The sequence below is a fragment of the Bos indicus x Bos taurus genome, chromosome 6 (assembly GCF_003369695.1).
Source record: "Bos indicus x Bos taurus breed Angus x Brahman F1 hybrid chromosome 6, Bos_hybrid_MaternalHap_v2.0, whole genome shotgun sequence".
Classification (NCBI taxonomy): Eukaryota; Metazoa; Chordata; class Mammalia; order Artiodactyla; family Bovidae; genus Bos; species Bos indicus x Bos taurus.
The window spans coordinates 90,871,076-90,898,621 of NC_040081.1; the positions used below are offsets into that span (position 1 = coordinate 90,871,076).

Consider the following 27,546-nt stretch of genomic DNA (forward strand, 5'->3'; position numbering starts at 1 on the left):
TCCTACTCCAGGGGATCTTCCGCCCCAGGAATTGAACTCACATATCTTGAGTCTCCTGCATTGGCAGGATGATTTTTACCACCACGCCACCTGGGAAGCCCCCCATGAGACAGCACTAAGCTTCCCTAAACCTTTTCCTAAACTAGGAAAAACCATGAAGGGTTTCATTGTGTTTACTCGAAACTCTTTCAGTTGCAAGCAACAGAAACCCAACTCCAGCTATTCAAGGAAAAAGTACACATGTGTTTATAAGCTCACCAAACTGGTAAAAATGGGATAGCTTCAGGTATGGCTGTACCTGGTTGAGGCCAGAAATTCTCAAAATGTAGTCTGGGTATCCTGGGAAGTCCTGAGACCCTTTTGGGTCTGCAAGGTCAAAGACATTCGTATTCATGGTTCCTTTCACCGTCAGCACCTTGAGACAATAGGGTTGTTTTTCTCTGTCTAGAGAGGGGAGAGGGTCCAATTTCATTCTCTAATTAGAGTTTGGGTCCAAGTCACATGCCCTAACAGAAGTTATCCTTATGAATTAGCAATGCTGGCCACATAAACAATTTTCCTTTAGCCATAAATGCAAAAGACCTACCTTAAACTGAGAGTCCATTCCTAAGGGTCTAATGATTTTAATTTTATGCCCACTTAAGCTTTCAAACTGTAGTGCTAGAGAGGACTCTTGAGAGTCCCTTGGACAGCAAGGAGATCAAACCAGTCAATCCTAAAGGAAATTAGTCATGACTATTCATTGGAAGGACTGATGCTAAAGCTGAAACTCCAGTACTTTGGCCACCTGATGAAAAGAGCAGACTCACTGGAAAAGACTCTGATGCTGGGAAAGACTGAGGGCAAGAGGAAAAGGGGGTGACAGAGGATGAGATGGTTGGATGGCATCATTGATCCAATGGACATGAGTGTGAGAAAACTCTGGGATATAATGAAGGACAGGGAAGCCTGTCTACAGGGTCACAAAGAGCCAGACGTGACTTAGTGACTGAACAACAACAAGAAGGCTACTTGCAGGATGACTCTGGTCAGATTATTTAGGCTTCTCATGGCCTCTATGCACTCACCTTTAAAACAAGCATACATTCTTTGATTGTGAGCAATGGAAGAAGGGGGAAAAATTATTCTAACCCTGATCTATCAGTTGCTACACTGTGTCCAGCAGGTTCTATATGGTTTATTTTTCAAATTATTTATCAAGTTTCATTAAATATTTATGTCAAATACTTTTGGTGATTATATAAAATAGAGGTTTCATCAGCCCACAAGCCCTGAGTTCTTTCTTCACTGCTTAACGTGTTCTTACTTCCTTTCCATCTTGTTTTTGGTTTTATTACTTTTAATATTAAACGTTGATTCTATGAAATCCCATATTTTACAAAATGAATCAGGAGCAAGACTGTAAATGCCACACACACAAAAATACTTTTCAGAAAGAAACTTCATTTACCTTGGTTTTTATTTAAATATTCTCTCTGTATACATATATGTTTTAATAATGGAGTGAAAGAAAAGTCAAGATTTCACCTTCTATTCTTTATTTATAAATTAAGTTGTAAAGGGAAGCCCCAATAAAAATTGCATAAATTACTCTTAAGAATCAATGTTTAAAAAAAAAAAAAAAAGAATCAATGTTTACCATTTACTTTCATTTTGTACACCTTTTGTTTTCACTAAAATACTATCATTACATTAAAATGAGATTTTTCTTTATTTTGTCTTTGAGCCCTACAGATGAACTCACTACTGAGAAGCAAATAACACTTGTCACGTGTTGCTGTACATTAAACATCGTATAGACTTCTTTGCATATTATATCTGCTTCTTTATTATATTAACTTTTCATTAACTATAGGTACAAACACCAAAATTAAAGTGATATATCAAAACGTCAGTATCCAACAGAATTCACATCACGTACTTTTAAACAAAAAAAATTTTAGCAAAATATCTCCTGGAAATAATTCTAAGTTGTTCCAACTTAATAGCTGGGGCTTCTGGCTAAAAGATACAGTTATCTTGCACTATTTAAATTTTTAATAAAAAGTTTTGATGTCAAATTTTATATAACATTATTACAAAATTCCATTGCTAACCTGAAATCCAAACAACATTCCACCTTGAGTGCTTATTACTTGCCAGACACCAAGTATTTCTTTTCAGTTAAAGAATGGATAACAAAGAGCCTTGGAGTAGAGAACAATTACAATATAGAAGAAAGCCTGCGACCTGTTTGTACTGAATCAAACAAGGAGAAATTTGATTGGAGAGTCCTATTTCAAGATGAGAAGCCATTTATAAATTTTACTTGGCACTTTCTTCTAATGAACAAAATAAAGCCCTGTGCTACCACCTTGACACTTAAATGTTTACCAAAAAGCTCTGCAAACTTGGCCTCAGGGCAGAATTGCCCAGAGGTTTTTTTAAAAATGTCAATGCCTGTGTCTCACTTCCAGGGATTCTGCTTTAATTGGAACAAGGTGGGGTGAGTCCATCAACTATTTTACTACTTGCTAATTAGCCATGAGTACCGTACTTTTAACTGTCTACGGTTTATCAAGTGAAAGACTGTTGTGATTGGTCGGGTCTTTGTGAGGAACTGAATTCCACATAGCAGCGCTTACTGTGCAGAAAGGTTGCGGTTGCTCTGTTTGCCTTAATCCATTTTCCTCTCACTTCCTTACTCTTTCTCTCAGAAAAGGCAAGTACAGCCTTGGCTGCAGTAGTGGCTGCTCATCACTGAAAATACCAAAAAAAGGACTGAGCTGCCGCCTGGATATTTTTTCCAGGGAAGGTTAATTTACCATGCTTTTTTCCATTTTTCTCTACATCCTGGAAAAACTTTTTTTTTTTTTTTCAAGAAACAGATTGAACTTATTGCTGAAAAACATAGACAAATAAGTTTCAGCACAGCTTATCTGTTTGGAACAAGTTAGAAACTTCTGAAGCTAGCAGAAGCATAGTAGCTTCTTTTAAAGCTACTTCTGGGAAGATGGGAGGCTATTGTGATGGTAAATTTCACTCAGAGAGGAAGAAAGGGTTGCTAATCAATCAAAATTGAGGTATGCAGTTGAGTTTTTGCAATTTTCTTACTATATTGTAAGAGGACTTTAAGTTTCTCTGTATAATCTGCTGAAAAAAATTTGGCGTGGGTGTGTGTGAAATAGAGGCAGTCTGGCGAGTGACAGTGAAAGATGTTTGTTTCTTTTTTTTTTTTTAACAGAGTGGAGAGATATACACCCCTCCGGGGCTTTAGTGAGAACCGGGAATTCCAGGAGGAGAGTTGCATTCAGAAACGTTGAAGTGAAAAATCCTCCTGGCTCAGCATCTTGGAGTTAAGCTCACAAGAACCTTTTACACCCGAAAGAATTGGTTTCTGAAAACGTCTTTTTTGGCCAGCGTGGATTGTGAAGGATGGCATAATGCTAAACACCATTCTCCTGAAACTGCTTCAGGCGTTTAAAATTTAACTCGAGGCATCATGTGTTTGCCATGATGAGGACTACGGAGAACTTCGATGAGACCAGTGGCACACTAACCCCTAACAGGACCTCCAGGGGACGGTACATTTATCTGGAAGCGTTCCTGCAGGGAGGAGCTCCCTGGGGTTTTACTTTGAAAGGTGGTTTGGAGCATGGGGAACCATTAATCATCTCTAAGGTATGTTGCTTTTTCCAATATTTTTTTCCTTAGTCAAACTGTTTTTTCAACTTTTGTCAAATCTCTCAAAAACAGATAATGCTGAAGATTGACGCTTAATTTGCTGTTTCATACCCTTCTGATTATATCTGGAAATATTTTGCATAGCTTTGTGTTTGAAAGAAAAACGTGTCTGGCGCCTTTATGTCGTGAAATTCCAGGGGAAAATGTGCTTGTCTAATGGATAATCTCTTTTTGTGAATGAAATAGTGTAAAACCAGCTGCCACATGATCCTTTCAGTTGTGAATCAGATTAAAGATTAACCCCGTAGTTAAGGTGGTGGCATGGTATATATTTGTATATGTGCATCTTTATTTAACATGTAACACAGCAAACTCCAGGAGATAGTGAAGGACAGGGAAGCCTAGCATGCTGCAGTCCATAGAGTCTTAGAGTCGGATACAACTGAGCAACTGGACAAAAACAACAAATTTAACATATGGCTAGAGATATATCTGCTCTTTCTCCTTTCAACTAAAAGTGTTATATCTAGCATTCCAAAAGATTTTAGAATTTGTTTGAAATTCTGGATAATTGATTGCATAAAAATTATTTATTCTTCCTGCACACTTAGAATTATAGAATAAATCAGTTTCCAGTATAATTCAAGGGCAAAACAGTATTTCTGCCTCTTGTATTTATCTATCATTTAAGCCCATTTTTAAACTTTAGTCATTCTGTAACATGCCTCAATTCTTCGTTTATGTTTGGTGTGGCAAGGTATACCCATTGAATGAATCCTCTTAATGCATTAAGTTTAGTGCATCTGCTTTTCTCTAAAACTACAGAGATTAAGAAAGTTTACAGAGGATGCTTTACAGAATTTTGTTGGTTTCAGCCAAACATTTCCTTCAATTAAAACATAAATTAAAAAAGAAAGATAACAGAAATTTATTTTACAATTTTAGAATATTAGCAGTCTAAAACAACAGAATATATAAGTGCTTTACATATCAAGGCATTCTTGAAGAAACATTTCTAATTGAGGGGAAATTTCTTTTTAGTTTAAGGGTGGGAAAGAGATAAATATGCATTTTGCCTGAACTATGTTACCTATTAAGGTCTGTTTTCCTATCTCACCAAAATAGGTGTTTTGAGAGAGACTGAAATGATTTTTGCTTCCCTAGTATCCTCAGCGGTAAAGAATCTGGAGCCATGGGTTTGATCCCTAGGTCAGGAAAAGGAGAAGGAAATGGCAACCCACTCCAGTATCCTTGCCTGGGAAATGCCATGGACAGAGGAGCCTGGCAGGCTGTAGTCCATGGGGTCACAAAGGAGTCAGACACGACTGATCAACTCAACAACAGCAACAAAACAATTCTTACTGTGGGTGAGCCGGTGGAATTGGCTTCCAGCAGGCAGCCGAGAGAGTGCAAAACAGCACTGTAAGCTGTGTGACTTTTCCTTGTCTTTCCTAAGAAAACAAAAGATAGGTGTACATATATGTGTATCCTTATGTACACCACCCTTATGGCGGAAAGTGAAGAGGAACTAAAAAGCCTCTTGATGAAGGTGAAAGTGGAGAGTGAAAAAGTTGGCTTAAAGCTCAACATTCAGAAAACGAAGATCATGGCATCCGGTCCCATCACTTCATGGGAAATAGATGGGGAAACAGTGAAAACAGTGGCAGACTTTATTTTTCTGGGCTCCAAAATCACTGCAGATGGTGACTGCAGCCATGAAATTAAAAGACGCTTCCTCCTTGGAAGGAAAGTTATGACCAACCTAGATAGCATATTCAAAAGCAGAGACATTACTTTGCCAACAAAGATTCGTCTAGTCAAGGCTATGATTTTTCCTGTGGTCATGTATGGATGTGAGAGTTGGACTGTGAAGAAGGCTGAGCACCAAAGAATTGATGCTTTTAAACTGTGGTGTTGGAGAAGACTCTTGAAAGTCCCTTGGACTGCAAGGAGATCCAACCAAGTCCATTCTGAAGGAGATCAGCCCTGGGATTTCTTTGGAAGGAATGATGCTAAAGCTGAAACTCCAGTACTTTGGCCACCTCATGCAAAGAGTTGACTCATTGGAAAAGACTCTGATGCTGGGAGGGATTGGGGGCAAGAGGAGAAGGGGACAACAGAGGATGAGATGGCTGGATGGCATCACTGACTCGATGGACGTGAGTCTGAGTGAACTCCGGGAGTTGGTGATGGACAGGGAGGCCTGGCGTGCTGTGATTCATGGGGTCAAAAAGAGTTGGACACAACTGAGCGACTGATCTGATCTGATCTGATACGTGTATCAGGAAAGCTTACAGCTGTAAGTAACTGGAAACCTGATTGATAGTGACCTAAGAAAATTGAGATTCGTTCTTTTCATCTTAAAAGAAGTCTGGAGTTAGGTTGTCCAGACAAGGAGAAGCTCAATAATGCCATTAAGAACTTCACTTAGCTCTCCACTCTGCCTTCTTTAGTGTTGGCTTTTATCATTAAAGTTGCAAAATGGATGCCACACTTCCATCACTGCATCTTCATTCTGGGCAGACTTGTGGCTCTTTGTTTGGAAAGGGTCACCCTCCCTATCAAACTTGTGTTTACATCTCATTGATCAGAACTGTGCCACTTACCTGTCCTTAGACCAATTACTGGCCAAGGGGAATGAAACTACTATTACTAGTTTAGACCACTCAGAATTTCTCTCCTGGGTTCTGCAGTGGAAACCTACTCTTCCTGATGTCAAAGAATCTCCACCCACTAGTTGAACAAATTGAGGTTCTGTTTTCAGGAAGAGGGAGGTAACAGGTGCTGGGTAGATGGCTGAGAATGTCTGCCACAGACATAAATGTCATCTCTGCATTTTAAAACTCTAATTTACACTCAATTTTCCTGCTCTTTAATGATAAGATATTATGTATGGGACTGCTCTGGTGGTCCAGTGGCTCAGACTCAGCACTTGCAATGCAGGGGGCCCAAGTTCGATCCCTGGTCAGGATACTAGATCCCACATGCCTCAGTGAAGTTTGAAGATCCTGTGTGCTATGACCTGGCTCAGCCAAACAAACAAACAAATAAATAAGTTTTAAAGAAAGAGGAAACAAAGGCCAAGCTGATAAAAGCTGACTTGAACCTTAAAAAAGAAAAGATATTATGTATCTGTTCCCTAGAATATGGTTTGCTGTTAGATCTAATCCTACCACTAGTGAGCCACTTTGGTGAGGCTTCATTTTATCTGCAGAATGGGAATAAACAATTATCTCCCTTATCATTATGTGCAGAGATTAAATGGGATGCAAGCACTTAGAACAGTTAGCACAGGGGCTCGTACACAGGAAAATCTCAAAAAAAATCTTAGCAAGATTATGACTATTGCTTTTCATTATTGTAAGAGACATTGTGTTAGGATACAAATCTGTCTGCTGTATAAAGATCCAAAACAACAATAGCTTAAGCAATACAGAAATTGATGTCTCTTTCACACGACAATGTGCTGCTGCTGCTGCTAAGTCACTTCAGTTGTGTCCGACTCTGTGCAACCCCGTAGACGGCAGCCCACCAGGCTCCCCAGTCCCCCGGATTCTCCAGGCAAGAACACTGGAGTGGGTTGCCATTTCCCTCTCCAATGCAGGAAAGTGAAAAGTGAAAGTGAAGTCGCTCAGTCGTGTCCGACCCTCAGCGACCCCATGGACTGCAGCTTTCCAGGCTCCTCCATCCATGGGATTTTCCAAGCAAGAGTATTGGAGTGGGGTGCCATTGCCTTCTCCGACGACAATGTGAACTTAAGCTAATCTGAAAGATGGTCCTTTCTACTGTCTTACTTCCATCCCTGGGGTGATGTCCTGTCTGCTGGTCTAAGGTGACTTGTCACAGCATCTGCTTTCCAGTTAGTAAGAAGTGGAGAAAGAGTAAAGAGAAGACAGTCTCCTTCCTTTTCAGGGGTATAGTCTGGTGCAATCCACTCTGTCTAGCATGGTAGCCAAGAGCCACATGTGGCTATTTCCAGTTTCATTAAAAGGAACTAAAATGAAATGGGGCTTCCCAGGTGGCCCAGTGGTAAAGGATCTGCCTGCCAATGCAGGAGACACAGGAGATGTGGGTTAGATTGCTGGGTCATGAAGAATCTTTGGAGAAGGAAATGGCAACCCACTACAGTATTCTTGACTGGGAAATCCCATAGACAGAAGAGTCTGGCGGGCTGCAGTCTGTGGGATAGCAAAGAATCGGACATGACTGAACACACACACCTAAAATGAAATGCAATTTAAAATTCTGTTTCTCATATACACTAGCCAGATTTCAAGTGCCACATTGCTTCAAAGCTCTTGAATCTCTCTCTTTATCCTGTTTGTCTGGCAAACTCATATTCATCCAGGATTTATTTTTTCCTCTCTCTCAAGTTTTTCTGACTTCATTAAGCTGGGTTAGATGGTCTCTCTTCTGTACTCCTGTACCATACATTTATTACAACAAATCATACTTTTAAAAAATTTACATTAACTGTCTTCTCAGAAGTTTAAAAGCCTATTGAAAGCCTGGGACTTTTTTTTTCCCATCTCTACCACATCTAACTCAGAGCCTGGGTACACAAATATTTGTTGAGTAAATGAAAAAGCTATGTCTTATTCATCTTGCATTTCCAAGACGTGCCTGGCACAGAGTAGGTATTTGATAACTTCTACTGAATGACTAATCAAAGACAATACAGAGCAGGGAGCAGTGTGGGCAGGGAGGCAGAGTCCCATGAGGTGAGGATACTGGGCAGATCTCTGCAGATGGAATGTGTGTCAGTTTCCCATCGTTGTTCAGTTGCTTAGTCGTGTCTGATTCTTGGTGACCCTGCGCACTGTAGCTGGCCAGGCTCCTCTGTCCTTGGGATTCTCCAGGCAAGAATACTGGAGTGGGTTGCCATGCCCTCCTCCAGGGGATCTTCCCAACATAGGGATTGAACTTGAGTCTCCTGCATTGGTATGCGGATTCTTTACCACTGCACCACCAAGGAAATCAAGGGAAGGCATAGTACACGTTAAATCTTCGATATGAAAGACACGTACACTTATATAATTATAAGCTGCACAGCACGACAATATAATGAATGAAGTATCATTTTTCTTTAGATACAAATGAGATGGAAGGATGACTGGGGGAAGAGGAGCTACAAAAGGGTGGCAATAAAAGAAATCATTTCCAAATTGCTTTCTTTGGGATTTAATGTCCTTGAAAAGGAAAGGTGGAGTTGAGGAAAGAGCCTCTGTAATCTGTGAACTTCAAAAAGAAAGGGTAGCTTTAAAGCAAAAAAAAAAAAAAAAAAAGGATTGTATGTAGACGCTCAAGTAATTCAATAGTTCAGGAAGTTGGCAGCATGATTTTATTATGACTCACGCAGTATTGTGGCTGAGAACGGTTCCACCTGCTGTGGGGAAACACCTGCCCCTAGGATTCATCATGTCAAGTAACAACTAGACAACAACCAACAACAACAACCAGTAACAACCACCAGTAAATGCTTGCACGTACTGAGTGCCCACTAGGTGCCAAGGTCTATTCCAAGAGATCCACATGTGTTAACTCATTTAATTTTCACAGCTCCATGAGGAAGGTGATATTATGAAGCTAGTTTTATACATGAGGACTGAGACACAGAATTTGAGCAGCTTTCTGAAGCTCTCATGACTGGTAGAAAGTGCTAGAGTTGGAATTTGAATCCAGACATCCTGATTCTCCAGGGTCCTCTGCTATTCAGTCACCATGGATACCAAATATTAATATTTGGCTCTGTCTAGATTCTAGAGCTATGATCTGGGTAAAATATGGGATTAATCTCTTTATTGTATATGTTTTTAAATTTATTAGAGGAAAACAAACTTAAAAAAATCTTAGTCCTGGAGCTTCCCTGGTGACTTAGTGTTAAAGAATCCACTTGTCATTGCAGGAGACACGGGTTCCATCCCTGAGCCAGGAAGGTCCCACATGCCATGGAGCTACTAAGCCCATGTGCCACACTATTGAGCCTGTGCTCTAGAGCCGATATGTCACAACTACTAAAGCACATGTGCTTCACAATGAAAGAAGCCAGTGCAATGAGTAGCCTCCACTCACAACTAGAGAAAAGCCCACATAGCAATGAAGACCCAGTATAGCCAAAAATAAATAAAATTTTATATGTAATGTTAGTCATATAAAAGTCCCCTAAAAATAGGTATGGGCTTCCCTGGTAGCTCAGCTGGTAAAGAATCCACCTGATTCGATTCCTGGATCAGCAAGCTCCCTTGGAGAAGGGATAGGCTACTCACTCCAAATTTCTTGGGCTTCCCTGGTGGCTCAAATGGTAAAGAATTCTCCCGCAACGCAGGAGACCTGGGTTCAATCCCTGGGTTGGGAAGATCCCCTGAAGGAGGGCATGGCAACCCACTCCAGTGTTCTTACTTGGGGAATCCCCATGGACAGAGGAGCCTGGCAGGTTGCAGTCCATGGGATCACAAAGAGTTGGTCATGGCTGAACAACTAAACACAAAATAGGTGTCAGAACTCCTGTAAGCAGTTTCAGAACCCTAAAAGGAGGGGTCACTTGACATTTCTTAGAAAGTGTTGTTGGGTGTCTTCACCTAGCAAGAGATATTTTTTTGTGTGCACTGGTCCTGCTGCTGACAAGTGTTCAGTGGTTTCTGACTCTTTGCAACCCCGTGGACTGTACTACAAAGGATTAAAACCTCCACATTGCTTCATGTGCTTACATGGCCTAAGATTGTCTAAGAAGATGAAAACATATATCCCAACCAAAAGGGAGTATGAAAAGGCCAGTTCAGCCTTAGGGAAGAAAAGGAGGGGAAAGGAAGCTTATTTTAGTTATATGGGGAAATCCTAAGGAAACACACACTGACTTCAATGGATCCTTGGGTCCTCTGGAGGACTGGTGACTGAAACTGATTGTGTGTGTGCCAAGTCACTTCAGTCATGTCTGACTCTGTGTGACCCTATAGACTGTAGTCCGCCAGGCTCCTCTGTCCATTGGATTCTCTAGGCAAGAATACTGGAGTGGGTTGCCATGCCCTGCTTCACGGGTTCTTCCCAACCCAGCGATCGAAACTGCTCTCTCACATCTCCTGCATTGGCAGGCAGGTTCTTTACCACTAGCACCACCTGGGGAGCCCCTGAAATAGATTAACCTGAAGGCCACTAGACTATCCTTCGACAAACACAGAAAAGCTGTCACCAGCAGAGAGCTCCTTAAAGCAGTCAAGCAAAGATCCTCTCAGAAGAGCTTGTAGATAAATGAAGTGTTTTTGAATGGCCCTGTTGTTGGAAATGATTGCACTTGTTCAAAAAAATTGGGTACCTCAAAGGGCTGGGCTGGAGGACAGAGTATTTAAGAAGCTACCACAGGCAGGAGTCTTGGTGCTAAACACCTGTTATCCGGGTCCTCTGTTTTTAGCCTCTGACGTCACTTGTAGGAAACAAATAAAGGAAAGGCATTTTTTTTCATGTGTGTTAAAAAAATCCTGGGCCTCAGGATTGAAGGTCAGCCATTGACTCTTATGTCACTGATGTGAGGAGCACACGTTCCTGATTCCTACCCCTGAGAGGTATCTTTGCTCTGACTGGACTCTCTTATATGCCAGCCACAGCTAGACCTTCAAAAAATGGCCCTGTTGCTCTACCAGGCCAGCAGCTCTCATGAGTGACAGAACTTGTGGATCCCATCAACATATGCCCATTGCCAACCCCCTTTACTATAAGTGTATCCCTTGATCAGAGGGGATGTTATGTAGGATCCTACTGAGGGGATCAAACACTTGCAAGCCCCCAAATACCAATGCTGACTGAAGGCTTATGGTTAGGAATATGTGTCAGTTCCAGTCCAGAGGAACAGCTGCCCCTTCCAGAGTAAAAAAGGTCCAATGTCATCAACTTGCCACCAAGTAGGTAATTGGTTTCTATGAGGGATGTTGAAACAGCATTTGTCTCTGTTTGCTGGCCAGTTGAACCTTTGGCAGCATTGATAGCTAAATCAGCCTTGGTGAGGATGGGGCCCATGCTACTGGGTCCATACGCAACCTCCATACCTGCCACCTGCCTCCTGTGTTCACGAGCTCACTGTGCCAATGCCAGGGCAGACTTCCTGATATCAGCTGGCTGTTGGTTCCATCTTCTACACCATTACCCCTCCCTCTCTGAAACTGCTTCTACCACCTATACCACCATCATTCTCTTCCTCTCAGTCACAGCCTTCCCCTACCAAGGCTTAGCTCACTATCCCAGCTCAGCCCCATCTTTCCATTCTTGATGTATAAGGGAGTGTGTTTGCTAGGTGACATTGGAGATTAACCTCAAACACATGTCCCCTGGCTTCCTGGTGTCTGACACTACTCAGATATTAAATGGATTCTTTCACTGGATTTTTCTAGCCTCAGTGATATGAGCTCATCCCTGAATCCTCTTCATAATTCTTCCTCTGAAGACAATCATCTGAAACACCCTAATCAACCTGCCATTTTAAGATAAAATGTACTGCTTCACTGCATTGTGAGAAGTAGAAATAGAAACAGTCCATAGGCTGGGAAATGATTCATTGGGAACATACTTAAATTGTCTGGATGAACATGTTGAGATTTCCTCATTGCTGGTTTTTCTATATCCATCTGTCCACGCTGAGCACTCTACCACCTTCTAGCTTCCTTAGTGATCCTCAGTTTCAACACACCAACATCAGCCAGACAATCTCTCTAGGTCCATTTCTTCTACATAAAATAAGAATTATGAGTTTATGAGCCCTGGTTTCTGAATTCAATGTGAAATTGGCTTCTAGGCAGTTCCCCCAGGACCTTGGGCTGGTTGATTTAGTTCATCCCAAAGTCACCTTTTCCATCTTTTTCCAAGAACCGAGCTTGATTAGCTTGTTACTGACCTTTTAAAATAGCCAGTATTTTCTGAGTTTCCTTCCCTACTGTTCTTGCTGTTTCCTTTAACACACTTTACCCTTCATACTGGGGTAGCCTCATCTCTCTGCTGTCCATAAAGCAGCTGTCTGGTCCCTCATTGTTCCATCCCCTTCTGTCCTGAATTTGTATCAAGTCTTCCTCTTGTGTCCCCAGCACCTTTATTCATGCCATCTTCTAGTACAGTTAGTTGTTTGCACTTGGCCAGTAAATTATAATCCCTTTAAAGCCCAAAGAGTTTTACTCAGGCTGTACATATTGTTTCTTCTAGAAAAATACTTTCCATTTCACATGCAACAATTGCTCAGTAAATGTTGAATGGCCTATAGGATGTTAGAGTGGTAAAGAATCTCAGCAATCATCTTATTCAACTTCCTCATTACACAGAGAGAAAACTGAGACACAATAAAGTTAATTTATTTGCCAAGATGGTTTCTGCCATAGCAAATAAACTGTGTGTGTGTTTCTGGTTAGGCTGCTAACTTTTGGAAGCTAAGGACATTTCTTTCCTTTTCTTTCCTCCCTCCTTTTCTCCCTTCTTTTTTTTCTTTTATCCACAGTGTTTAAACTATGCATCAGTTCAGTTCAGTCGCTCAGTCGTGTCCGACTCTTTGCAACCCCATGAATCGCAGCACGCCAGGCCTCCCTGTCCATTACCAACTCCCGGAATTCACTCAGACTCACGTCCATCGAGTCAGTGATGCCATCCAGCCGTCTCATCCTCTGTCATCCCCTTCTCCTCCTGCCCCCAATCCCTCCCAGCATTAGTGTCTTTTCCAATGAGTCAACTCTTCGCATGAAGTGGCCAAAGTACTGGAGTTTCAGCTTCAGCATCATTCCTTCCAAAGAAATCCCAGGGCTGATCTCCTTCAGAAAGGACTGGTTGGATCTCCTTGCAATCCAAGGGACTCTCAAGAGTCTTCTCCAACACCACAGTTCAAAAGCATCAATTCTTCGGCACTCAGCCTTCTTCACAGTCCAACTCTCACATGCATACATGACCACAGGAAAAACCATAGCCTTGACTAGACAGACCTATGTTGGCAAAGTAATGTCTCTGCTTTTCAATATGCTATCTAAGTTGGTCATAACTTTCCTTCCAAGGAGTAAGCTTAGAAATGATGAAAATGAAAATGTATTAATGAAGAAGACAAATGAATATTAAAAAGGATCTTCTTTAAAGTCTTTGTTAGAAAGATGTCCAAGGGCAATGTGCAAACATGTTACTAGAAAATGCTGCTTTAGAGTATAAGATAAATTGGTTGAGTTGACTTTCAATTTAATGATGTCTTGCACATATGTAATGTTTGGTTCAATGTCTGTTGAATTGACTGGGAGAAAAAGGGAAAATTTGTATTTTTGATGTAACCACTTATAAACTATCTAAACTGCTTAAAGTGTTATGTGTTGTTAGACAAAGACCAAATCTGTGATCCTGTCAATGTTGTTGGAAATACCTTCTCTTCAAGTAGTATCTGAGGTGGGGTGCCAGATGGCTCTTTGCATCTGTGAGAACTCTGCTTTCCTTTAAAACTATAGCTTCCCAAGGCACTGCCTCCTATGCCAAGAACACAATTTAAGACATACTTGTCGGTTTCATCTTAGTGAATCCACAATGTGATTGGAAACACATAACGAGAGACTTTCTATCAATCTTTGAAAAAGCAAAACCCCAAAGGACATTCTGGATCTTAACTAACCCACAGACAGATTTTTCCACTTCTCTTCTTTTGAGGTACTTCAAACATCAAACATCTTGATCTAAAGAGCTGCAGAGTCACTGTTCTCCCACTCCGTTCGTCCCACCCATCTCTCGTGCTCTGACTTCCTGGGCCCTTATCAACAAAATGAAGTGAGGCAAAGACTCTCTGCTAAATCTGAGCACTGTTTCTCCCCCGTTCTAATGACTATCTCTGCAAAAGAGAACTTGCGTATCTCCATCTATAGAATGGAAGTGACAGTTCCTTCCTGACTTCAGAGGAGGCTTTTCTAACTTCACAGACTAATGTGAAGAACTCTGTGTCCTGGGCATCTGAGCCTGAATTTCCTCTTAGGTCATGTACTTTTTTTTCATTCCTCAGCCATTCATACATCTATTCATTATATCCTTCTCGAACTTGAACTGCATTTTACCTTAGAGATTTATGAGATCTAACTAAAGTCTTTATTTTTAAATGCCCTTTGATATATCTGTATTGCTTTAGGGTTATAACTTCTATGTTATCTTTTTTCTTTTCATTTTAATCAAGGCTGTCCAGGATAGCAAAATACACATCCCAGACTTGTAGGGCTTGGAATGAAAATAAACAAATTTCATTTCTACCATAGTCTTAACTGGCTGTGTCACTGTGGCAAGTAACATAGCTTTCCTAAACCTGTGTCCTCATCTTTAAAAATGGAAATTCTCACCTAATGGAATTGTTATAACTATTCAAAGGATTAAACTATACAATGGTGCTTAGAAATGACAAAACACATCCAAAGTTTAGTTATGATGTGATATTATGGACTGATGGGAGAGTAGTAGATACCAAAGTTAGCAACTCACGTAACAAAGATGATACTTGACTGACTTTCTGTATCATGGCCTAAATGGATAATTGTTGATAGTTTCTACCTGAACAGATAATTCCCTGCTCCTGTGGAGCTTATAGTGTAGTAGAAATAGACTAGTGGAAAGCATGTTTATATATGATAATTTCAGAATTGGTCAGTGTTATTACAATCTTCCCTGGTGGCTCAGAGGTTAAAGCATCTGCCTCCAATGAGGGAGACCCAGGTTCGATCCCTGGGTTGGGAAGATCCCCTGGAGAAGGAAATGGTAACCCACTCCAGTATTCTTGCCTGGAGAATCCCATGGACGGAGAAGCCTAGTAGGCTACGGTCCACAGGGTTGCAAAGAGTCGGACACGACTGAGTGACTTCACTTACTTACTTATTATAAAAAAAGAAAGATGGATTCCAGAATGGTAGTATCCGTTGGGTAGAAGGTATGGGGAACAGGGTTTACTTTAAATAGAAGTAATTCGAGAAGAGTTTTCTGATAAGATGACTTCTGAGTTAAAACCTGGTGGATACGATATAAGAAATCAGATGTAAAAGAGGTTTATAAGTTAGGCTGAAGAAGGAAAGTCTTGGAATGTTTTAGAAACATGAAGAAAGGCATTGGGGAGCAGAGTAGGTGTCTTATACTGTTTGGACTGTTATAACAGAATGTCATAGACTGGGTGACTTACAAACAGAAATTTATTTCTCACAGTTCTGGAGGCTGGGAAGTCCAAGATCAAGGCACTGCAGACTCAGTATCTGGGGAGGGCCCACTACCCGGTCCATAGATGGCATCTGCCCACTGTGTCCTCATATGGTAGAAAGAGCAAGGGAACTCTCTGAGGTTTCCTTTATAATGGCACAAATTCCATTTATGAGGCTCTATCCTCATGACCTAATCACCACCCAAAGGACCCACCTCTAAATACCGTCACATTGGGGGAGTAGGTTTCAACATATGAATGTTGGAAGGGACATAGTTTTAGTATATAGTAGTATGCAAGAGCAGTACTCTCGGTGGAAAATCGCATGGACGGAGGAGCCTGGTGGGCTGCAGTCCATGGGGTTATGAAGAGTCGGACACGACTGAGAGGCTTCACTTTCACTTTTCACTTTCATGCATTGGAGAAGGAAATGGCAACCCACTCCAGTGTTCTTGCCTGGAGAATCCCAGGGACAGGGGAGCCTGGTGGGCTGCCGTCTATGGAGTTGCAGAGTCAGACACGACTGAAGCGAATTAGCAGCAGCAGCAGCAGGCAAGAGAGTAGTGTGACATCAAAATGCAAAGGAGTCAGGGGTCAGATCAAAGAGGACCTTGTAAGTTACAGAAAGGATCTTGGATAGAATTTAAATGCAGGGCATGAAGAGACAGTATATCACACCATGATTCTGTCTCTACTTATGGTGGAATGGGCCAATTGCATTTAATTAAACTCCAGGTGATTTTTTGTGCCAACTCCTTTTTCCCCTTCCATTTATTTATTTTTGGCTGCACTGGGTCTTGGTTGCTTTGCACAGGCTTTCTCTAGTTGTGGCAAGCAGGGGCTACTCTTTGTTGTGTTGCTCCAGTTTCTCATTGTGGTAGCTTCTCCTGTCGTGGAGCACAGGCTGTAGGTGAGAGGAGAGAGATGCAAGCAGAGGTCAGACTGATGGAGGGCACAAGCCAAGGAATGCAAGTGACCTTGAGAAGTTGGAAAAGAGCAAGGAAGCAACTCTCCTCTGGAGCTTCTAAAAAGAACATGACACTGCTGAAATCTTATTTTAGTCCAGTAAAACCCATTTGAGCTAGGATCTCCTGTACTGTTAGATGATACATTTCTGTTTGAAGCCACCCAATTCCAGGGTACTTTGTTACAAGCAGCAATAAGAAACTAATACAATATGTCTTCTAGCCCACTGTTCTTTTCAGAAACATAGAGGATAAAAACATAACACTGAAAGGAAGAGTGAGGGAAAAGAGGCTGCAAAGGGTGAAAACTGGTGGAGGAAAGATAATGGTTTGACCCCAGGCGGGTTGATGAAAACACCTACATTTGAATCACGATCAGTTTTGAGTTTCAAACTGGTAGAGTGCTGATTTTCTGGGAGGTTTTAAGTTCATGCCACTGAAACTTGGTACAGAGACCTGGTTATAAGCTCAGCAGCACAACAGATGGTCTTTCATGGAGGAGTGTCCACCAAGTGGCCTTAACCCTCGCCTGTTCTTGGCTCCTGGAAACCTGGTTGAGACAGATACTAAACTCTAAAGATCTCAACATTTTAAGAAGATCTCAAAACACAACCTACAAAGGCTGGACTTTCCCTGGAGAAGGGAATGGCTGCCACTCCAGTATTCTTGCCTGGAGAATTCCATGGACAGAGGAGCCTGGAAGGCTACAGTCCATGGGGTTGCGATGAGTTGGATACGACCGAGCGACCAACACTTTGCTACTATCAGCATCTTGATTTCTTTGCCTGTGGACTTTCTTTTGCCTCCTCCTTTGGTTAATGACTCTAAGAGCAACTCTCAACCCATGACTGAGTGAAGATCTCAGCTTTTTCATCCCTTGAATGAGGTGAGAGGGAGGTGATGTTTTTCCCTGGGGTTGCCCATGGTGATGGCTGGCTTGAAAATGGGACTGCCTTCCTTCTCTTATCTCTTTTGCCCACTTTCACTCTGAGCTTTCTTTACTTCCCAGAGAAACTCTTTGCTTTTGAATTCTTTTTTTTTTTTATTATTATTATTATTATTATTTTTTTTTTTTTTTTTTTAAAAGAAAATCCATCCTGAACCCTCCTCCCTCCTCCCTCCCCATACCATCCCTCTGGGTCGTCCCAGTGCACCAGTCCCAAGCATCCAGCATTGTGCATTGAACCTGGCCTGGCATCTCGTTTCATACATGACATTTCACATGTTTCAATGCCATTCTCCCAAATCTTGCCAGCCTCTCCCTCTCCCACAGAGTCCATAAGCCTGTTCTATACATCAGTGTCTCTTTTGCTGTCTCGTATACAGGGTTATCGTTACCATCTTTCTAAATTCTTTCTAAAAATTTTGTTTTTAATTTTATTTTTTATTTATTTTTGTTTCTTGGCCATGCCACATGGCATGTGGGATCTTAGTTCCCTTACCAGGGATCGAACCTGTGCCCCCTGCATTGGAAGAGTCTTAACCACTGGACCACCAGGGAAGCCCCTCATTTGAATTCTTGTCTCAGAGTCTGCTACTGGGGAAACCTAAACTAAAATAACCACTGTTTAGGGAATGCTTACTAATGTGAAAGCCAGAACTTAAAATCTAATGTAAATCTCTTTCCACTCTGCTCTGGAATTCAAGCAGGAGGAACCTCATACTTCCTTAGACCTAGTATTTTCTTGGGTGCTAAGGAAAGGAGAAATTCATTCCTAGATGTGATGTTTTGCAAGTCTCCCTTTCATTTTCTGCCCGCTCCCCATGGGCCTGCCTTTCTCATTTTTCTCCTTTGAATGGGTTGGTGAGCCTCACTGTTTTCATCCTGGCTTCTATTTTCTGTATCAATCAAGCCGCAAGAGACTTTCCCCTCCCCTCTGAGAGGAAGATCCAGTCTGTCTTTTGTTCCATAGGTCCTTTTATTCTTCAGGTTCTATAGGTGAGTGGTTAGAGAAAATGTGGTTCTTGAGCAGAACAGAGAAAATTAGATCTGATTTTTGTCTCTGAGCATAGTTTCTTTTCTAGAATGTTAGTTATGTTGCTTCTTTTCTTTCTCAATTCATTCTATACACACAGCACAAGAAGCAAGGTGGACAATATACTATTTTTCAGTCCAGAATATTTGACAGTATAATCTGTCAGTGGTATGAAGTTTGGCACCTAAGCAAGCAATAAAATATAATTTCCAACCCATCCCAACCTCAAAATAACAGAATAACTTTTCAACACTGAAATGTAGTTTCCTGGTGTAGCTTGTACCACCGCCAAGTTCAGTACCAGAAGCTGCTTCTCTTTTGGAGCTGTTTCTCCACCATATGAATATTGTTTGGCTCCCTAGGTTGTCCATTCCCAATTTCCTCGTTTTTTGCTTGAGTTCACTGACGACTGACAAACAGTAGCTCCATGTGACAGCCATTAATCTGCCTTAAACCTCAACTTACTCTTGAATGGATAGAATAATGAATGCATTTTATGTCATATAATTCAGGTTGTCAGCTATATGAAATTGGCAGCTCAAGATCAACTAAATATGCTTCCAGTCTTCTTTCCTCTGTGTTCCTATTTGAATATAACAATGCAAAAGGCGTTGTTACTTCCTTCAGCTAAAGTACGTTTATAGTAGTCTGAACTCTGAGTAAGAGAGCAATAAATACATCGTCTATCAAAAAAAAGAGAGAGAAGATAAGGAAGATAAGTATTTTTGTCTTTGTAGTAGTGGAAATTAACAAGCATTTTAAAAAGTTGTGTTTGTGTGTGTGTGCGTGTGCATGTGTGCACACAGGGAGGGGCTTTTCATCATAATGAAGGAGGTCTTGGCAAGTCAGTGTTCATTCTAACCCCATGGCATTGATTGCTGAGCACATGCATGCCCACTCTAGCTCCAGGGAGCCTGTGGAATAGAAAATAGATTCAGAAAGTAGTACAGAAGAAAATCAACTCCCAACCTTCCCTCTCTCATGCAGGGGAAAAGATGCATTCTTCTTAGAATTCCTTGGTTTGTCCCATTTATGCTGTCATTTCATAAAGGTTAAAAACATACCTTTTCATTTATTGCTGGTAGAAATGTAAAACGGTTCCGTCACTTTGGAAAAACAGATGGCAGGTTCTTAAAATGTTAAACATGGAGTTACTGTATCACCCAACAATTAGACGGCTAAGTATCGGGTTGGCCAAAAAGTTCGTTCGAGTTTTCCCGTAAGCTGTTATGGAAAAACCCAAACTTCTTGGCCAACCCAGTATATACCCAGGAGAAATGAAAACATATGTCAATACAAAGACATACTCAGGGACTTCCCATTCTGCAACTGAAAAGATTCCACATGTTGCAACTAAGACCTGGCACACAAATAATTAAAAATAAAATACATTTTTGAAAAAAGACATACTCCAGATGTTCATAGCTGCATTGTTTGCAATAGCTGTTAAGTGGGAAAAATCCAAATGCCCATGAACTGGATAAACAAAATGTGGTATAGCTATATGATAAAATACTGTTTAGCAATAAAAAAAGAACTGAATATTGATACATGTTACAACTGGATTAACCTCAAAAATATTAGGCTCAGTTAAAGAAGCCAGGCACAATAAAGCACATATTATATAATTCCATTTATGTGAGGCGTCCAGAAGAGATCTGTAGAGACAGAAAGGAGATTAATGATTGCCTAAGAGAATCCTCAAACTACTGCACAATTGCACTCATCTCACATGCTAGTAAAGTAATGCTCAAAATTCTCCAAGCCAGGCTTCAGCAATATGTGAACCATGAACTTCCTGATGTTCAAGCTGGTTTTAGAAAAGGCAGAGGAACCAGAGATCAAATTGCCAACATCTGCTGGATCATGGAAAAAGCAAGAGAGTTCCAGAAAAACATCTATTTCCGCTTTATTGACTATGCCAAAGCCTTTGACTGTGTGGATCACAATAAACTGTGGACAATTCTGAAAGAGATGGGAATACCAGACCACCTGACCTGCCTCTTGAGAAATCTGTATGCAGGTCAGGAAGCAACAGTTAGAACTGGACATGGAACAACAGACTGGTTCCAAATAGGAAAAGGAGTACGTCAAGGCTGCATATTGTCACCCTGCTTATTTAACTTCTATGCAGAGTACATCATGAGAAACGCTGCGTTGGATGAAGCACAAGCTGGAATCAAGATTGCTGGGAGAAATGTCAATAACCTCAGATATGCAGATGACACCACCCTTATGGCAGAAAGTGAAGAGAAACTGAAAAGCCTGTTGATGAAAGTGAAAGTGGAGAGTGAAAAAGTTGGCTTAAAGCTCAACATTCAGAAAACGAAGATCATGGCATCTGGTCCCGTCACTTCATGGGAAATAGATGGGGAAACAGTGGAAATAGTGTCAGACTTTATTTTTTGGGGGCTCCAAAATCACTGCAGATGGTGATTGCAGCCATGAAATTAAAAGACGCTTCCTCCTTGGAAGGAAAGTTATGACCAACCTTGATAGCATATTCAAAAGCAGAGACATTACTTTGCCAACAAAGGTTCGTCTAGTCAAGGCTATGGTTTTTCCTGTGGTCGTGTATGGATGTGAGAGTTGGACTGTGAAGAAGGCTGAGCGCTGAAGAATTGATGCTTTTGAACTATGGTGTTGGAGAAGACTCTTGAGAGTCCCTTAGACTGCAAGGAGATCCAACCAGTCCATTCTGAAGGGATCAGCCCTGGGATTTCTTTGGAAGGACTGATGCTAAAGCTGAAACTCCAATACTTTGGCCACCTCATGCAAAGAGTTGACTCATTGGAAAAGACTCTGATGCTGGGAGGGACTGGGGGCAGGAGGAGAAGGGGACAACAGAGGATGAGATGGCTGGATGGCATCACTGACTCGATGGACGTGAGTCTGAGTGAACTCCGGGAGTTGGTGATGGACAGGGAGGCCTGGCGTGCTGTGATTCATGGGGTCGCAAAGAGTCAGACACGACTGAGCGACTGAACTGAACTGAACTGAAGCCTAGGGGTGGAAGTGGAGAGTAATTATAAATGGTATAAAGTTTCTTTTTGAGGTGATTAAATGTTCTGAAAGTAGATGGCAGTGATGGGTATACAACTTTGTGTTAAAAATCATTGAATTGTAAAGAAAAAAAATACTCACTTCTATTCTGGTTATAGAAAGGAAAAAAAATAAAGGAGAAAGAGAATAAAGAAGAATCACAAAATAGATATTACCATGTTGAGCACTCAGTATTGATTTGACTGACAAATTTAAAGTAGTAGAGGAAGACAACCAAATGAAGCTTTAATGAAAACACTGCAGTGCCCGAATTATTTAGGGAGTCAGGACAACCTAAAAAGTTGTTCTTGAGACAGCTTAGGAAAAGAGACCTAACATGCATGTTCAGAGAACCTAGGTCGTGGATTCTAGGATCTTCTCCAAAGGAAGAGTGCCCTTCCTTGTAGTCAGATATCAGGATCTTAAATCTCTAAGTCATTGGTGCACCACGGAAAATGAAAATGTATGTTTCTAAAAAGACTTGCACAGGAATGTTTGTAGCAGTTGTATTCATAATAGCTCCTAACTAGAAGCAATCTAAATATGTACCAATAGGAAATGGGTAAAGAAATATGGCATATCCACACAATGGTATTCACTCAACCATAAAAAGCAATAAACTACAGATATGTGCAACATAAATCAACCACAGAAACATTGTGCTGAACGAAAGAAGGTAGAGCACAGGGGAGTGCATACTGAATTATCCCATGTCCAGGAATATTTAGAACAGGCAAAACTCAATGGTTGGGGACTGACTAAAGCACAAAGCATCTCTCTGGGTGATTGAAACATTTATATCTTAATAGTAGTATGGGTTATCTGTAGGTATTTGCCAAAACTCATTGAATTGGATCCTGAAGATCTGTGCATTTTGTATCATATAAAATTATACCTTAAAGTGAGATACTTTGAAGTATGAGGCAGGAACAAATTGGGCAATGACACCATGGAACAAAACAGAAAATTTAGAAATGGGTTCACTACATAAAAAAAAGAATTAGTTTATGATGAAAGAGAAACTTTAAATCAGCAGGAACAAGAAGGGAGGGAAGGATTATTTAATAATATTGTGACCAGGAAAGATAAAAACTGGCTCCACTTCATTTGTAATACCAAAATAAAACCTAGTGAATTAAAAATTTACATGCAAAATAATGAAATAAGTTTCTCCACATCCTTGCCAAGACTTGTTACTTTTCTTCCTCTCCTTCTCTCCTGCTCATCCTTTTAAAAAACAGCTCACCTAACTGGTGTGAAATGGTATCTCATTGTGGATTTGATTGCCTTCCTTAATGATTTGTGATGTTGAATATTTTTTCATGAGCTTGTTAGCCATCTATACATCTTCTTTGGAGAAATGTCTGTTCAACTTCTTTGCCCATTTTTAAATTAGGTTGTTTTGCTGTTGTTCTTCTATAGTTCTTTATGGACTATATCGTTCATGGAATTCTCCAGGCCAGAATACTGGAGTGGGTTCAGTTCAGTTCAGTTCAGTTGCTCAGTCGTGTCTGACTCTTTGCGACCCCATGAATCACAGCACGCCAGGCCTCCCTGTCCATCACCAACTCCTGGAGTTCACCCAAACTCACGTCCATCAGGTCAGTGATGCCATCCAGCCATCTCATCCTCTGTCGTCCCCTTCTCCTCTTGCCCCCAATCCCTCCCAGCATCAGAGTCTTTTCCATTGAGTCAACTCTTTGCATGAGGTGGCCAAAGTATTGGAGTTTCAGCTTTAGCATCAGTCCTTCCAATGAACACCCAGGACTGGTCTCCTTTAGGATGAACTGGTTGGATCTCCTTGCAGTCCAGGGACCCTCAAGAGTCTTCTCCAACACCACAGTACAAAAGCATCAATTCTTTGGTGCTCAACTTTCTTCATAGTCCAATTCTCACATCCATACATGACCACTGGAAAAACCATAACCTTGACTAGACGGGCCTTAGCCTTTCCCTTCTCCAGGGGATCTTCCCAACCCAGGGATCGAACCCAGGTCTCCCACATTGCAGGAGGATTCTTTACCAGGTGAGCCACCAGGGAAGCCCAAGAATAAGGGAGTGGGTAGCCTATCCCTTCTCCAGTGAATCTTCCCAACCCAGGAATTGAACCAGGGTCTCCTACATTGCAGGTGGATTCTTTACCAGCTGAGCTACCAGGGAAGCCCTTATATATTCTGAATACTAATCCCTTATCAGCTGTATGATTTGCAAATATTTTCTCCCATTCTGTGGATTGCCTTTTTACCAGGTTAATAGTGTCCTTTGATGATCAAAAGTTTTTAATTTTGATGAAGCACACAATTTTTTCTTTTGTTTCCTACACTTCAGGTGTTCTACCTAAGAAATCATGAGCAAAGTTAATGTCATGAGGCTTTTCCTTTGTATCTTCTTTTAAGAGTTTCATAGTTTTAGCTCTTATATTTATTTGATTCATTTTGAGTTAACTTTTGTGTGTAGTGTAAAGTAAAGGCCCAACTTCATTCTTTTGCATGTGAATATTCAGCTTTTCCAACACTATATCTTGAAAAGACTGTCTTTTGAATATTGAATGGTCTTAGACCCTTGCAGAAAATCATTTGTAGTCTACTTCTAGGCTGTTTATTCTATTCCACTGGTCTATATGTTTAAAAAAAAAAAAACAGTTTTTGGCTATTTGGGATCCCCTGAGATTACAAATAGCCAAAAACTCTTTTTTTAAAAAAAAAGAACAAAATTATAGGTCTCATACTTCTAGATTTCAAAACTTTTAATTAAAAAACTATAGTAATCAAAATAGTGTTGTCTTGGCATACAGACAAACATATAGACAACACTATTTTGATTACTATAGTTTTGTAATTAAAAATTTTGAAAATCTAGAAGTAAATTTTAGGTCGGACTTTTCTGCAAAAATTTCATTGGATTTTGATAGAGATTGCATTGAATGTATCAATCTCTTCAGGTAGTATTGACATTTTAGCAAGTCTAAGTCTTTCAATAGACAAACATGGGCTGTTTTTCTACTTATTTATGTCTTTGTTAATCTTTCAGTAATGTTTTACGGTTTTCAGTGTATAGTCTTTAGCCTCCTTGGTTAAGTTTATTCCTAAAGAATTTTTCTTTTTGATGTTGTTGTAACTGGAATTGTTTTCTTAATTTCCTTTTTGGTTTGTTCATTGTTAGGTTTAGAAATACAGCTAATTTTTATGTGTTAATTTTGTATCCTCTAGTTTTGATCAATTTGTTTATTAATTCTGTGTGTGTGCGTGTATGTGTGTGTGTGTGTGTGACTTTTGGGGTTTTCTACATCTAAGGTCAGGTCAAATAGAGATAATTTTGTTTCTTCGTTTCCAGTTTGGATGTTTTTTATTCCTTTTCCTTGCCTACTTGCTCTGGCTAAAACTTCCAATATTATGCTGAACAGAAGTAGTGCAAATTGGTGTCTTTAAAAAAAAATTTATTTGTTTAGGCTGTGCTAGGTCTTCGTTGTGGTGTGTGGCTCTTGTGGTGGCTTCTCTTGTTGCAGAGCATGGGCTCTAGGCACGCAGACTTCAGTAGTAATGGCACATGGGCTCAGTTGCCCTGTGGCACGTGGGATCTTCCTGACCAGGGATGGAACCCATGTCCCCTGTGTTGGCAGGTGGATTCTTAAACACCAGTCCACCAGGGAAGTCCCGAAAATGGGTGTCTTTGTCTTATTCCTGATCTTAGAGAAAAAGCTTTCAGGCTTTCATCATTGAGTGTGACATTAGTTATGAGTTTTTCAGATATGGCCTTTATTATGTCATATTTTAAAATAAAATATAGATAAATATTTTTATAATTTGGAGGAAGGAAAGTATGATAGAAAAGGCAAATACTATAAGGGAAAGAAAAGATAATGCATTTGAATAATAAAATGATAAATATTTTAAATTGATAAAATATTTGAAAATATTTATATGGCAAAAGCTCCATAAACTAAAATGATATGATAAATGATATGATACAGGTAGAATTCTTAATATAAAAGGACTATTACATATAAATAAGGAAAAAATCCATACAAAAGCTAAACTGGCAAGGGATATGAACATGTAATTCCTAAGAAAAGAATAACAGAGTTGTGGCATATTTAGGAAAAATGTTTATTCTCCTTAGCATTTAAAGAAATAAAAATTTTAGTGAGATAGAATTTTTGACAATTGAAGTATAGTTGACTCACAATATTATATTAGTTTCAGGCACACAAAATAGTAATTCAGTAATTTTATAGATTATACAAAGTTATTATATTGACTATATTCTCTGTGCTACACATTACAAACTTGTAACTTATTTATTTTATACCTGGTAGTTTGCATAAATTGTCTTTACCATTTTGCTCCCTCCCCCCACCCTATTCCCTTCTGTTAACCACTAGTTTGTCCTCTACTTCTGTGAGTTTGTTTCTATTTTGTTGTATTTGTTCATTTGTTTTACTTTTTAGATTCCACATAAATGTGCAAATATACAGTATTTGTCTTTTTCTGTCTGATTTATTTCACTAACAACTTTTTTTTTAAACTCTAATTTTGAAGAAAGATGAGAGAGAGTAATTTCACACATATCCATGGGAATACAAATTAGTTCAGACCATCTGAGACATCGGGGAAGCCCTTTCGGGAGAGCACCAAGGGCTAACTCTGAAAAATGTGCATCCTCAGCAATTGTATAACTCTGGGTTTATCCTAAAGATAAAATCATCCAAGATGCACGTACAAGGATGTTCACTGATATATTATGTAAGAGAGCAAAAAAAGAGGACTAACCTAAATGTCTAACATCTGTGGGGCCACTAGAAATGATGATTCAGATGTAGTGTGTACACCCACCCACCCACACACACACAGGGTCATCCCTCAGTATTTAAGCCCTTCCCTGGTGGCTCAGATGGTAAAGCATCTGCCTACAATGCAGGAGACCCAGGTTAGATCCCTGAGTTGGGACGATCCTCTGGGGAAGGCAATGGCACCCCACTCCAGTACTCTTGCCTGGCTACAGTCCATGGGGTCACAAAGAGTTGGACACGACTGAGCGACTTCACTTCACTTCACTTCAGTATTTAAGGGAGAACTGGTTCCAGCACCTTTTCTTGGAATCTTTGGAAGCTCAAGTCCCTTATATTTACATATAACCTAAGCACATCCTCTTGTATACTTTAAATTTTCTCTAGATTAATCATAATACCTAATACAATGTACATGAGGTGTGAATAGTAATGTGTACTGTGTGCTAAGTTGCTTCAGTCGTGTCTGACTCTGTGCAACCCTATGGACTGTAGCCTGCCAAGCTTCTCTGTCCATGGGATTCTCCAGGCTAGAATACTGGAGCAGATTGCCATGCCCTCCTCCAGGGGATCTTCCTGATCTGGGGATCGAACCTGTGTCTCTGATGTCTCTTGCATTGGCAGGCGAGTTCTGTACCACCAGTGCCACCTGGGAAGCTCTGTGAATAGTTATAAGTACAATGTAAATGCTATTCAAATAGTTGCCAGCATGCAGCAAATTCAAGTTTTGCTTTATGGAACTTTCTGGAATCTTTTTTTCAAATATTTTTGATCCATGATTGGTTGAAGCTGCATATATGAAAGGCTAACTCTACCTGTAAATCTACTGATCTAAGCACGGAAAAAAAAATATATATGTACTGCTGCTGCTGCTAAGTCACTTCAGTTGTGTCCGACTCTGTGCGACCCCATAGACAGCAGCCCACCAGGCTCCCCCGTCCCTGGGATTCTCCA

General features: G+C 40.5%; 1 protein-coding gene across 1 annotated transcript in view; it reads left to right on the plus strand.

Annotated features, from left to right (window-relative positions):
• The first annotated feature begins 3,269 nt into the window (after window positions 1–3,269).
• SHROOM3 (shroom family member 3) overlaps window positions 3,270–27,546 on the plus strand; it is a 329,764-nt gene continuing 305,487 nt past the window's right edge. Inside the window, exon 1 of the mRNA XM_027544824.1 lies at window positions 3,270–3,660. Within this exon, the coding sequence (XP_027400625.1) occupies window positions 3,493–3,660 (168 nt within the window). The 5' untranslated portion in view covers window positions 3,270–3,492. The remainder of the gene's footprint in view (window positions 3,661–27,546) is intronic.